The sequence below is a fragment of the Zingiber officinale genome, chromosome 7B, assembly GCF_018446385.1.
Source record: "Zingiber officinale cultivar Zhangliang chromosome 7B, Zo_v1.1, whole genome shotgun sequence".
Classification (NCBI taxonomy): domain Eukaryota; kingdom Viridiplantae; phylum Streptophyta; class Magnoliopsida; order Zingiberales; family Zingiberaceae; genus Zingiber; species Zingiber officinale.
In genome coordinates, this window is record NC_055999.1 from 8,386,718 (window position 1) to 8,400,340 (window position 13,623).

General features: G+C 40.9%; 1 protein-coding gene and 1 long non-coding RNA gene across 2 annotated transcripts; both read right to left on the bottom strand.

The window, feature by feature from the left end:
- Positions 1–5,468: 5,468 nt before the first annotated feature.
- On the bottom strand, positions 5,469–5,894 carry LOC122004142 (major pollen allergen Ole e 10-like). Its single transcript, XM_042559071.1, has 2 exons — positions 5,615–5,894; positions 5,469–5,512 (listed from the first exon to the last, which is right to left on the bottom strand). The coding sequence occupies exons 1-2, from the start codon at positions 5,892–5,894 to the stop codon at positions 5,469–5,471; spliced, it is 324 nt and encodes a 107-aa protein (XP_042415005.1).
- A 1,702-nt stretch (positions 5,895–7,596) lies between these two features.
- LOC122003550 lies at positions 7,597–9,929 on the bottom strand. The gene is made up of 2 exons (XR_006117987.1): positions 9,693–9,929; positions 7,597–7,839 (listed from the first exon to the last, which is right to left on the bottom strand). It is a non-coding gene; the product is annotated as an uncharacterized LOC122003550 (long non-coding RNA).
- Positions 9,930–13,623: the final 3,694 nt, after the last annotated feature.

The window sequence follows — 13,623 nt, forward strand, 5'->3', positions numbered from 1 at the left end:
ACTATGTACCCCAAGAAACGCCCTCCTTTTGCTCCGAACAGGCACTTCTGGGGATTTAGCTTGACTCCATATTTGCGCAGCGTTCGGAAGGTTTCCTCCATGTCTTTGAAGAGATCGGTCGCTCGGACGGATTTGATGAGAATGTCGTCCACATACACTTCCAGATTCCGCCCGATCTGCTCCTTGAACACTTTGTTCATCAAGCGTTGATAGGTGGCCCCGGCATTCTTCAACCCGAACGACATCACATTATAGCAGTGTGTGCCGTCAGTTGTCACAAAGCTGACTTTTTCTTGATCTTCATGGGCGAGCGGCACTTGATGATACCCCTGATAGGCGTCGAGCATGCATATCAACTCGCAGCCGGCCGTGGAGTCCACCAACTGATCGATTCGAGGCAGGGGATAAAAATCTTTCGGGCAAGCTTTGTTGAGATCCCGAAAATCTATGCAGACTCTCCACTTGCCGCCCGGCTTGGAGACCAGCACCACATTAGCCAACCAGCTAGGGAACTGGACCTCGCGTATATGGCCGGCTTCCAAGAGCTTCTCAACTTCCGCCCGGATGATGGCGTTCTGCTCAGCGCTGAAATCCCTTTTTCTCTGCTTCACTGGCCGAGCGTCCGGTCGGACGTGGAGCTCATGCTGCGCTATACTTGGCGAAATTCCGAGCAGCTCATGTGTCGACCAGACGAAGACATCATGGTTTCTTTGGAGGCATTGGATCACCTCCTCCTTCTGGTTGGTCTTCAGATCGGATGCAATAAAGGTTGTGCCCTCCGACCGAGTGGGATGGATCTGCACTTCTTCCTTTTCTTCATAAATTAAAGTGGGAGGCTTTTCTGTTATGACGTTTACCTCGATCCGGGGCGCCTTCCGAGCGGAACTGGCTTCGGCTCGGACCATCTCGACGTAACATCGTCGAGCTGCTAGTTGATCTCCCCGTACTTCTCCCACTTTGTCCTCGACGGGGAACTTGATCTTCTGGTGAAAGGTGGAGAGGGCCGCTCGGAACTCGCTAAACGTCGGTCGTCCCAAAATTACGTTGTAGGATGAGGGTGAGTTCACCACCACGAAATTTGCTGTCCGCGTCCTCCTGAGCGACTCTTCTCCTAGAGAGATAGCCAGTCGGATCTGCCCGACCGGCAGAACTTCGTTGCCCGTAAACCCGTAGAGAGGGGTTGCCATGGGCAACATCTCGGCTCGATCAATTTGTAGTTGATCGAAGGCTTTCTTGAATATGATATTGACAGAGCTCCCTGTGTCAATAAAAACGCGGTGGATTGTATAATTTGCTATTACCGCTTTGATGAGGAGAGCGTCGTCATGCGGCACTTCGACTCCTTCCAAGTCCTCGGGCCCAAAACTGATTTCGGGTCCGCTCGCCCGCTCTTGGCTGCAGCCGACCGCATGGATCTGGAGCTGCCGGGCGCTCGCTTTTCTTGCTCGGTTGGAGTCCCCTCCGGTCGGCCCGCCAGCAATAATGTTGATCTCGCCTCGGGAAGTATTGCTTCTATTTTCCTCTTCCCGAGCGGACGGTCGGGACCGTTCTCTGGACGCTCGACGATTCTCCTGCCTTGGAGAACGATGCCGATCGGGAGTCTGTTGCTGCGGCCTATCAGCTTGCGTCCAATCGGCTTCATGAATTCTCTGTCGCCTGTTGACTGAGGGAGACCGTCGTCCGGCATTCCGGGGCACAGGATGAGCCACGAAGGGAAGACTTCGACAATCCCTTGTGTTGTGCGTATCCGTCCGGTGGAAGGAACAGAACATCGGGGTCCATTTCTTCCTTGGCTTGGGCCGGGCGGCAGCTACCTCTTGCACATGAGACCTGACGTGGGGGGATCGGATTGCTTCGGCCCTTGGTCCTCTGGGCGGCTAATGTGTGGCGTGTGGTTTCCGCTCGGCCGGAGGAGCCCTCTCGGTTGGAGTTTCTTTTTTCCTAGCCGCTTGTGCCTCTTCCACGTTGATGTATTCGTTCGCCCGATGTAGCATATGATCGTAGTCTTGGGGCGGCTTTCGGATGAGCGATCGGAAGAAATCCCCATCCACTAGGCCTTGTGTGAAGGCATTCATCATGGTTTCCGAGGTGGCTGTTGGAATGTCCATCACCACTTGGTTGAACCGCTGGATGTAAGCTAGAGAGCGATTCACGGGCTTCTTGTTTGATGGCGAACAGGCTCACGCTCGTTTTCTGGTAGCGTCGGCTGCTTGCAAAATGGTGGAGGAAGGCCGTTCGGAAGTCCTTGAAGCTTGTGATGGATCCGTCCGGCAACCCAGATGATCATCCGGGTCGGTTGTTCCATTATAGTCGCCGATCGTCGGAGGCACGTAGTGCTTTGGCAGGGGATCTCGCAGAATAGCCTCTGAAAATTGGCCATTGATCCACTCGGACGATGCGTCCGCTCGGGGGGCTTTCCCTTTTCTGTCTTCTCGTCTAGGCATTTCATCCGAAGAAGATCCCCGGTCCTTTTGAGCTGCTACAGCTTCAGGGGTGCGGAATAAGGCTCGATGAAATGCAACGGTGGCCGGTGGTGCTTCCGCTCGGCCACCAGACGCTGATGTTGCTTGCTGCTCCGGCCGCTCGGCTGTGGCTTTCTGTTTTTGCTCTACGAGCTTGGCGGCCCTTATCTCGATCAGAGCGTCGAGTTCCTCATTCGAAAGCGTCACCATATGTTGTCGTCCAGCCTCGTCCATTGTTTCCGATCGGATGCAGGAGCGTTCCCACAGACGGCGCCAAATTGATCCTGTCCGAATCGCCGAACCAAAGGACGCTGGGCACGTGGCGCGCTCCTAGTCGATGGCGTAGGCCTCCGAAGCTCCGGCGAACCTGCACAGAAGTCGGGCCGGGAAGGGGTTCCCGGCGGCGACCCTCCGACGCTCAAGTCAGGCGAAGCTCAAAAAAGAAGTGGCTTCAGAACTCGTAAAAAACGTACCTCAGGCGAAGGGTGAGGGCCTTTATATAGAGTAGCAGAGAAGCGAGTGTACACATACCGAGGTGTACACGTGTCCATGGCCCATACCCCAGTAAGGGCTTGTCAGTGAGCTTCCCTAACCCATACTGCTACAGTCTCAGCATGTCCTCGATGGGACATCGGAATCCCCTGTCACAAGATTTGGAGCATGGCCTACACGTGAAACATACCTGCTGTCAGAAAAAGACCTCCTTTGTCCTTTTCCCCTTTGCTCCAAATCTAGCGTCCGGGTGGACAGCTCCCTCAACATCCGGCCGGACATATGCGGTGGTTTACTTGGGGAGGTTCCCCACCACGTGCTTTTGTGGAGACTATTAGCAGTGTTACCTTATGGCTTTGGTCGAGCGTACAGTCCGCTCGGCCCTGCGACCTTTTCCAATGAGCGCCGGAACCCTAATTTCGATAGGGCGCCTTTAACCATCAGCCGAACATCGTCCGGTCGGCAAGCCGATCGGACCCATCCCTCCGGACCTTATATTCCACCGGACGGCCGGTCGGACGTCCGGTCGGGCCCGGCCCTTTCCAGATGGACAACTGCCGCTTTGACTTCCACGTGGCGTTGACTCCACAGGGCTGGGTCCCCTGTTCTCACTACCGGATCAACCATCATTGGCTGGCCCCATGCTATGTCACAAATGAGGTGGCATATGGTCAAGTCAAACTTGACCCTTCATCTTCCCTTTCTAGTCAAGTCAAACTTGACTCATTTATCTTCCATGGTTGATCAAATCTAACCATTGATTCAAGTCAATTTGATTTAATGAATCTCTATTCATTGAATTAAATTGACTCAATGAATCATAATCTAAATTAGACTCATTGGACACATGAATCAAATTGAGTCCAACTCAATTAGTTTAATTTGAATTATTCTTAATCCAATTTGGTTCATCACATGAACCTAATCTCCATCTAATTGCCCTTTATGTGTGACCCTATAGGTTCTTATAACGTTGGCAATGTTCCTAAACCCATTTAGAAACATAAGTAATGAGCGGTATCTAGCAACACATCATTACTACCCAAGTTACAAGAATGTTGAGATCCAACATCCCCTTGTGACTACTAATTGTGACTCTCACAATATGTGACAATGTCCTTCTATCCTTGATATCTAGATTGATCAATTTTAAGGCATAGACCGTGTCATCCTCTAATCATTCTAAATCTTGAACTCCATGTAGACTCACTATAATCAAATGAGCTCAATATCTCATATTGACTCATTTGGGCATGGTCATGCACTTAGTGATCTCACTCTATCAAGAATCACGATGTCACTCCCATCATATAGGAGGGATAGATCCCATCTACATTACTCACATCCATCCGCATAATTTGTTACATACCCAGTAATCACCTTTATAGTCCACCCAGTTACGGGTGACGTTTGACGAAGCCAAAGTATGTAACTCCTTATGTAGGGAACCATGATGACTTCAGGTCTAAGGACTAATAGTCATACTAATAGCCACATGAGAAAGTATATGACACTCATATAATGATCCATGATACTTTCTCACGGCGGGTCATTCAGTATACATTCTCCAATGCATACCCATGTGTCAACTTGATATCTCTATCTCTATGACTCGTGAGATCAAGTCATTGAGTTGACCTACGTGCTAGTCTCATCGTATTAACATTATCCCTGAATGTTAATACTTGAGTAGGAATGATTAAGAATAGTGATCTCTATATCATCTCACTATCGATTCAACCAATCGATTGATATTGATAAGAACCTTCTACTCAAGGATGATATTATACTTAGTTATTTGGCACCAATATAAGTAAGTATAATAACCATAAAGAAATACCTTTATAAACATATAGGAATATGATACATCAAGTTCATACAACAATTATTATATGATTGGCTCTAAGGCTCTAACTAACAGTCTCCACCTACAGGCATAGGTACGCCACGGAACCTAAGGCACTCTGGTTCTACTGTTCATTACATTTTCTCTCATCGACCTGTTTGCCTTGAGCATTAGAGTATTTGTGCTGGGGACCTCTCCCTAACCCGGTTGCTGATATTTTTTCCATTACTTTTTTATTTTTTGACACATAGGATTGTCTGATCTTTTCGGTTTCTAGCTCAGAGTTTTCTCACAATCAATATCAAAATCATGTGCCTAGCATTCCATCTTCCCCGATTTGATACTGGTTAAGATATAATAAAAATGGTTTAGAAATTCTTTTTTATTTCTAACTATGCGTGTAGCTTTTAGATTGAGACAATCTTGTTCGGTCCTAATTTATTAGTATGATTTTTTTTTATAATTAGAGAAAAAATATGTACACTTTGATTATTTTTATTTTTATTTTTATGTTTAACTTTATATATCCCAATGATGTCTGAAAATTCAAAAAATGGCATAAACTAACACTTCATTTATGAATTTATTTAATACTTGGAAACAAGTTGTTCGTTTTATTTTTGGTGCGACCAAATTAAACCTCAAACTTCATCGATATCCTCAAGTAATTAATCCAACGTATTTCGTGAAGGATATACGCAATTCCCGTGACCTGCCATAGTGTGTGGTGAACCAAGCATCAGAATCAAGAACAGAGAGGGCGAGCAAACTTGTCAAATTAATTAATTAGCATTTATAATTAATGTGGACTTACTAGGATCAAAGGTTATGATGATGCCGGTACCATTGAAGTCGCAGTTCATCTCCGTGGGGCCATAGTAGTAAAAGTAGGCGTTCATCGGGTAGGATGCCTGCATTACGATGTCTGTGGAGTAGCACGATTCACCTTCCAGTATCGCGCCGCATGCTCCTCCGACAAACCCACAGACATAGTCGATGTTCGCTTGGAGCGCCTCCCTTGTCGCTTCCGCCCTGGCCACGCACCATGGCCCTTTACCTGACAAAATCGTTGACGCCAATGCTACCTGGCACATTCATTAATTTGTTCATCGATTAGATCAATCATATTGACACGACATAGAGTCCAAAACATGGGGGGAAAATTTCTAAATTGTTTCAACTTTGAACAAATAATCAAATGATAATTATTTGTGTGACAAAAGATTGAAAAAAAATGACATGAGTTTGCTTTTATGAGAGAAAATCTCACCGAGCCATTCGTTAGGCACGGGAGGAGGAAGAAATATAAAAGAAGTAGACTTGTGACCATTCTCATTGCGTCCACCATTATTAATGGATCGAAATTGTTGATGGATTTGAGAGGCTCGAGAAGGTTTATATAGCGCTACTTGGAGCGAGAGTAAATAAGAAAGGCAAATAAGAAAAGAAAGTCTTCTTAAATAGTATATTTCAAGCTAGAGTATATAAGAAAGTAAAATTAGAAAAATATTGACCATGTCAAATTTCGAAAGTACTAATTATAATTAATCATAAATTTAATATATCACCCAAAGATGGAAATATAACTAAACATTAATATAAACCAAATATGCAAATAATAATTATACATTAATTTTTAAACAAATTTTAGGTTGAGGTTAGCTATGGTTAAAGATTTCATTTTGAATGAAAAAATCTTCAAGGATGTAGCATGATAATTTCATTATAGATTTTTTCATGCTACATCCTTGAAGATTTTTTCATCCAAGATGCAATCTTTAAACATAACTAACCTAAACCTAAAACTTGTTTAAAAATTAATGTATAATTATTATTTACATCTTTGTTGTATATTAATGTATAGTTATTATTTCCATGTTTGGGTGATATATTAAATTTAAGATTAATTATAATTAGTACTTTCGAAATTTGACATGGTTAATATTTTTCTAATTTTATTAGTTTATATTTATATTTATATATATTATACATTATTAAAAAATATATATAATTATTAAAAAATTAATTTATATCAAATGTTGATTAATATTTTTATTTAATAATAATAATAAAATTATAATATCTATCATAAATAGTACATTTTTATTATAGATAATGCAGTTGTCATAATCTATTGAAGGAAAACTGAAAAGTTAAAGTTTAATCAGGCAATAGATCAAAGCTCAGACGACACAAAAAAAGAAAATAAATAAATAAAATTATATATTAATAAATTCTATACCTGACAAATAAAAAATAAAACTTTTATAAAAAGATTATAATTAATAAAAAATAATTTATATCATATGATGATTAATATTTTTATTTTAATAATAAATAAAAAAATAATTATAATATCTATCACAAATACCATGTTTTTATTTAAAATATCAAGAAAAAGGATTATTCAATACAAAAGATCCTAAAAAATTTAAATAGACCCTTGAACCATAAAATAACTTATAAGGATGGAATACCCTAAATACTTAAAATCCTGAAATTATCAAAAATAGTAAAAAAAAATGGAGTCTCTAAAAATACCCTAAATGATATATTTTGTGTAACGACCACCCTTCTTAATACTCAATTACTCTCTAAGAGTGACCGTTACTTAACTACTAACTCTACTTAACCGGTATAATTAAAAAAAAAAACACGAGGAATCCCTACCGAAAAATTTCGGCAAAATCTCCCCTGTACCGGTGACCATAATCATTAACACATAATATGATATATACAGCCACAGGCGGCTGGAACATATATCAAACAACCACGCAGTTTATAAAACACATCAACTTAAAAAAAACTAATCTAGCAATGGTAAATGAATAAAACTCCAACAATGGAAACAACCAAACAAACAATGCGGAATAGACTCAATAGCAACATCAGAAAAATAGAAACAACTCTTTATCAATCTCTATTGACACAAAACATAAAGTGTGACTCAATTCCCCTGATCTCTCCCACAGTCCACGCATCACACACCATCCGCACCACCTTGTCGCCTTTCTTGCTAAATCTTTTCTTTTCCTTTATCTGCAGTAAGAGGAAGTGCAGTCTATAAGCAAAATTTGCTTAGTAAGCGCTATCTAACTCACAAAATCACGAATGTGCATGTATACAAAAAGCACTAGAAACTATATGCTCTAAAAAGAAATAAAGCATAAACATAACTACTCATGTCAAACTAATAGCAAAGAAAAGCTAAGGAATCTACTCATGTAATTCTAATAGCTAATCATGCTGCTCATCTAATAGGTAAACATGAAAAACTACTCATCTACTAGATAAACATGGTAGAATAAAGAACTAAACTTACTGATTTTTAGAACTATATGAACCTTATTTCATTTGTTCTAAACTTAATCTTTAATATTTTATGTTTATGTAAAACTCGTTTTACTTGTTCAAAAACTTATACTTATAATACTTCAAAATAGTAATCAACGTCTTCTTGGGCCCGGCAACTGTACTTGTTTTTACTTTTGTAACGACCCGACCCATTTGGCGACCCTAGGGTCGTCGACCGTCGGCCGTGCCGTTACTACTAGGTTATCTAAACCTAGGGACGACTATGGGAGCCCAGCCCAAGGACAACTGAGAGTCCAGTACAGTGCCACTGATAAAAGTAAAATACTTGTTATCTTTTAATACTTCTAATATATAATGCCTTGGCATTTTAATAAGCACCTTGTGTGCCAAAATCTCTAAAGTCTTGACTTTGGGATCTACTTAAGGCCTTGGCCTTTTTCTTTCTTTTCTTAATCTTTCTTATACTTTTCTTATAAAAGAATGCTTCTTACAAAACTGAAATGTTTAAACAAATTCTAACACTGCAATGCTTAAACAAAATCTGCATACAAGTTTAAACAGAAATCTGCATATTAAGTTTAACTAAAATCTGCATATTAAGCTTATCTAAAATCTGCATACTAAGCTTATCTAAAATCTGCATACTAAGCTTAACAAAATCTGCATACTAAGCTTATCTAAGATCTGCATACTAAGTTTATCAAAAATCTGCATCTTAAGCTTAACTAAAATTTGCATATTAATACTTTATAAAATCTACATTGATCAACATGTAAATCTCTTTTCTCATCTTCTAAACTAAACTTCTATTCTGAACTTATTACTTGCATAACTAAATCACTCACATACTTCTCACCTTTAGACTAAACTAACCTCAATAATCGGTACAGGAATTATCTTCCTAAATATAGAACCCAAACTTACATCAAACCAATTTCATCCAAACCTTTCTAAAATCGCGGAATTATAACTATTCTTGCCCATCTAAACAATTCTTTACAGCAGCCAAAGCATGAGGAAAAACACACAAGGTTAACTCATTGACCTTAATCTTGTTTTACCTCCATTACGCATTACAGCAAAGAAAATCTAAACTCCACGGGAACATAAGAAATAGTAGAACACTACCAATCTAAGCTTAACTCATCTTAAGTTTAGATTCTGTTGAATGTATCCCAAACTAATCAAGCACGGTACTGTTAACCCAAACAGAAATTCCATTAGGCACAAATTAAAACCCACACATGGAGCAAAACACCTTACACCCAAAATATTACTTCCAATCTGCTCAGCAACCGTAACTCTCCGTGAAAACAATACACGCCAAACTAGCACAAGCAACCCAACACAACAATTCCAATTGTCCAGCAAATTAAAACTAACTCAGAAAACAACCACTCTTCACCACTAAAACCTCAAATCCAAATCTAAACTCCTACCTTCCAAATCTGTCTAGAGAAAACAAGAGGAAATCTTCACGAAATCAGTGCCACAAAGAGGATTGTTCATGCTCGGCAAGGAAAAGAAAAAAGCAAAATCACGGAAACTACTCCTACTGCAGGTGAGTAGCAACTTACAGTGCATTCTTGAGCTCACGACCGAAGGAGAAAGGCAGCTCTAGGGTTCGGATAAACTCGCTTTCTCGACGATCTCTCCCTATCTTCTTGTTCTCCTTGGTGAGACGGTCCCGAAGATATGAGAAGCTCTCGGAACAACCCCTCGCCGCCCGCCGAAGGAAGAACCCTAGCTCCGGTTCCGTTTCGCCCGAAAGAGGAAGCGCCGACGCCGCGTGAGAGGAGAAAGGTGAGAAAATTTTGGGGAAAAAAAAAGAAACTTAATTCTTTTCTTATACTAGGGTTTTCTATTATCTATCTACTGCTTAAAAATATTTCATTCCACATTTGTTCAGTAATAACTGCCGGCCCACTTGGTTAGTCGGGTTTTGCCCAGATCAGAGGTTGCTGGTACGAACTTCGACTTGGACATTTTTTTGTCAAAATTCCTTCGTTTAGTAAAAATACCAAACGACCTCCAAAAATTACTTAAAAATACTCTAAAAATTTCTAAAAATCTCTAGAATTTTTCTATAGCATTTTAAAATATTTTTGAATTATTTTTGGGGATCAAAAGGAGGAAATTTGGGTCGTTACATTTTGGACCCAAAAGTGGCAGGTTACGAGTTCCACCTGATAATAAATATAAATCTCTGAACAGACTTTGATTTATACTATAGATCATTCTAATATCTGAGTCAAAAGTTATGATCGACTAAAGTTTGACATCTCCTGTATTAGTCATCCCTTGTTGAAAAAACTCGTTATCAAGTTTAGAGTAGTATCATAATGTGGTAGACTAGGAGGAATATCATCTGACATTGACAAAATCTCCTAGCAGTTGTTGCCTCGTGAAGTACTCTGGATTAAGAAAACCAAAGCTTACTTTCACTATTGTGCTAACATGAGTGTCGTTCATTGTCAAGCCAGTTTTCAAACGTTTGAAATTTGAAACTTTGGCAACCTAATTTGCATATAAAAATATGTTTGTGTTCTTCACTTCTTGATGTTAGATGGTGTATGTCGCGCCTGTGTTGTAATGCCCGAAAATTCTCAAAACTATTTTAGAAATATTCTATGATTTTTCTGGAATTTTAGGATATTTTTACAGAATTTTTAGAGTAGCGGAGGTAGCAAAAACAAATAGAAAACGAAAACGGCCTAAGCGGAAATTGAACCCGAGACCTATGGTTTACGGATAATTTTAGTAACCAGTTGAACCCAGCAGGGCCGTGCTGAAAGGAAAGGGAAACATATATATTTAAGTTGGAGTTGGGCCGGAATTATCACTTAATATAAATAGGAAATAATTAGGTGAAGAGTTATTTTCTTGGATCGTAGCTTTCTCCACCACAACCTAATTCCGCCGCCCACTTCTCCTCTCCCCTCTCTCGGCGCCAACCACAAGGAAGGCTGAGGTTCGGCCCAAGGACACTTTCCGGCGACGACTTCGACACGAGGGCACTCCCCTCCGCGAGAGGAACGCATAGACGCGAGAAGATCGTCGAAAGGATCGTCTCCTTCGGAAATCTAGCAATTAGAATCGTAAGAAAATCCGAACAGGAGGTAAGAAACCCCTCACCTGCAGTATAAGTAGCTTCCGTGTGAATTCCATGTTTTAGTTTAGTAATATGTAGACTTTCGGCACAAGGATGCGAATTAGTGCATACTAAGTGTTCGATTAAATTATTTAGCACAGAAAAATGCAACTTAGGCATTTTAATAGCTCAGTAAATGCAATAGAAGCATTTAAATAGTTTAGTTAGCCTTGCCACAACATATATGGGACTACGGTCCAATGGGTGGGCACCCACAGTCGCCTCTAGGTTCAGATAACCTAGTAGAAGCAAGGTAAATTAATTAGCAATGATTCAGTATTTTATTTTCAGTAGTGGCACTGTACAGGATTAGATATCCATTGGGCTGGGCTCCCATAGTCGGTCCCTAGGTTTAGATAACCTAGTAAACCTTGCTAAATTCGGGATTTGCAACCCCGGGTTTAGTTGAGGATGCGCGCATAGCATGTACAGTTGCCGGGCCCATTAGCAGTATGATTATGTATTTTAATCTATTATATTATAGTTTTTCAAAACTCACAAAGATCAGTTATGTTAGTTGAGTTTGAATTCAGTTCCAGACTAGCTTAATTCATATTCAGCTCAGTTTTCCTTGTTGTTACACATGATAGTTATGGTTAGCTTTGTATGCCATGCTTTGGTGTTCATGTTCAGCTTTTATTACACATGTTTAGATGATAGTATGCCATGACTAGCTTTGATTTCTATGTATGATAATATGCCATGTTTCAGTCTAATTAGTGCACTTTCAAACAACATGTTTTAAAAGCATATTGCATCGAATGCATGTTTTAGTGAGGTAGATGGTTTCTTACTAAGCGAAAGCTTATAGATACTTTCTTTTCCTTATACTGCAGATAAAGGTAAAGGAAAGATGGACTAGCGGAGGCTGGAGGACAATGCTACGAGGATGTGTGTGGGCAGGAACTTGGAAAGAAGATCTTAGGGAACTCTAGCAGGCTTTGTTTAAACATTAGTACTTTTTTAGTGTTTTAGCAATTTGCACTTTAGTATGTTGATCGCTATGAATTAGTTAACCATGCACTCTATTATGCTTAGAACATTGTTCTTTATGATGTTAGAATGTTAGTTGTGGTTGTTAGAGTGTTTCCTAGCCATCTTAGAACATGTAATGTGATTGAGGCACGAAATAGTGCTGAAATCAGGGGTTCTGGTTCGAAATCAGAAACCCAGATCGATCTACAGATCGATCAGAGTTGGGTTGTGCCACTGGATCGGTCAGCTGACCGATCCAGTCGCGAACAGAGAGTTAGCGTCTGTTATGGATCGGTCAGCCGACCGATCCAGATGCGAACAGAGAGTACAGAAGCTCACTGATCGGTCAGCCGACCGATCAGTGAGCCACTGGATCGGTCAAGCCGACCGATCAGTGTACTCCTGGATCGGTCGGTAGACCGATCCAGTAATATATCTTATGGATCGGTCAACTGACCGATCCAGACTTTTCTCCGTGCCGGCATCAAGCTGGATCGATCACTGGATCGATCCGACAGCCCAATCGATTCATGGATCGATTGAAATGCCTGATTACAGCTAGCAGGACATCCGAGAGGCATAGATTATCTTCCCTAGCATGTGTACAACTCCTAGGTACACCTAGAATATTAAGTTCAGATTTTACAGTAATCAGTTTAGTAAAATTTTAATCAATCCAGATTTCCGCAATAGTAATTTAGCACAGCATAATGTAGCGATCGACCTCACAGCCTAGTCAGTAGAAGGCGGGTCGTTACTTGTGTACCCATGCGCAGCCCCAATGCAGACCTTAATCCATTGTTTCCATGGAAGTGATGTCTTGTGTATTATACAAGGTGTTCACGAAGTGTGCCATGAGCCATATAATCACAAACTAAGATCAGTTCATAGTTTTCCTCAAGGAAATCAATCAAGGAAACAAGATGTCTGTGTTAGGGCTTGGATAGTGTCTCAATTTTAGTCTGTTCATGGGCATCCTACTCTGGCATTGGGTTACCACACTTGATTGCGACATTCATGGTTCCGTCATAAATTTACCCAAGGTAGACCTTCCTAAATCCACCAACACCAAGAATTAGAGATTCATTAAAGTCTTGTGTGGAAGTTTGGATCTCTTCAAAGGAGTAGAAGCAAAGATTAGGAGGGAGCAATGATGCATTGATCCCATCTACTGTCTTGGCTGATGTAGTGAAGATGTCGATCAGGGAGAAAGGTAACCACCATAAGTCCCCCCACCGGTGGCTGCTTTCTTCACCCTCTACTTCTTCTTCCTCTTGTCAACTTCTTGCTAGGGTTCTTCTTCTTGTGCTACATGTTTCTATTTCAAAAGCCTTTCATGAGCTAGCTTGAATCCCTTTTTTCCACTATCAAGCAATTCATTC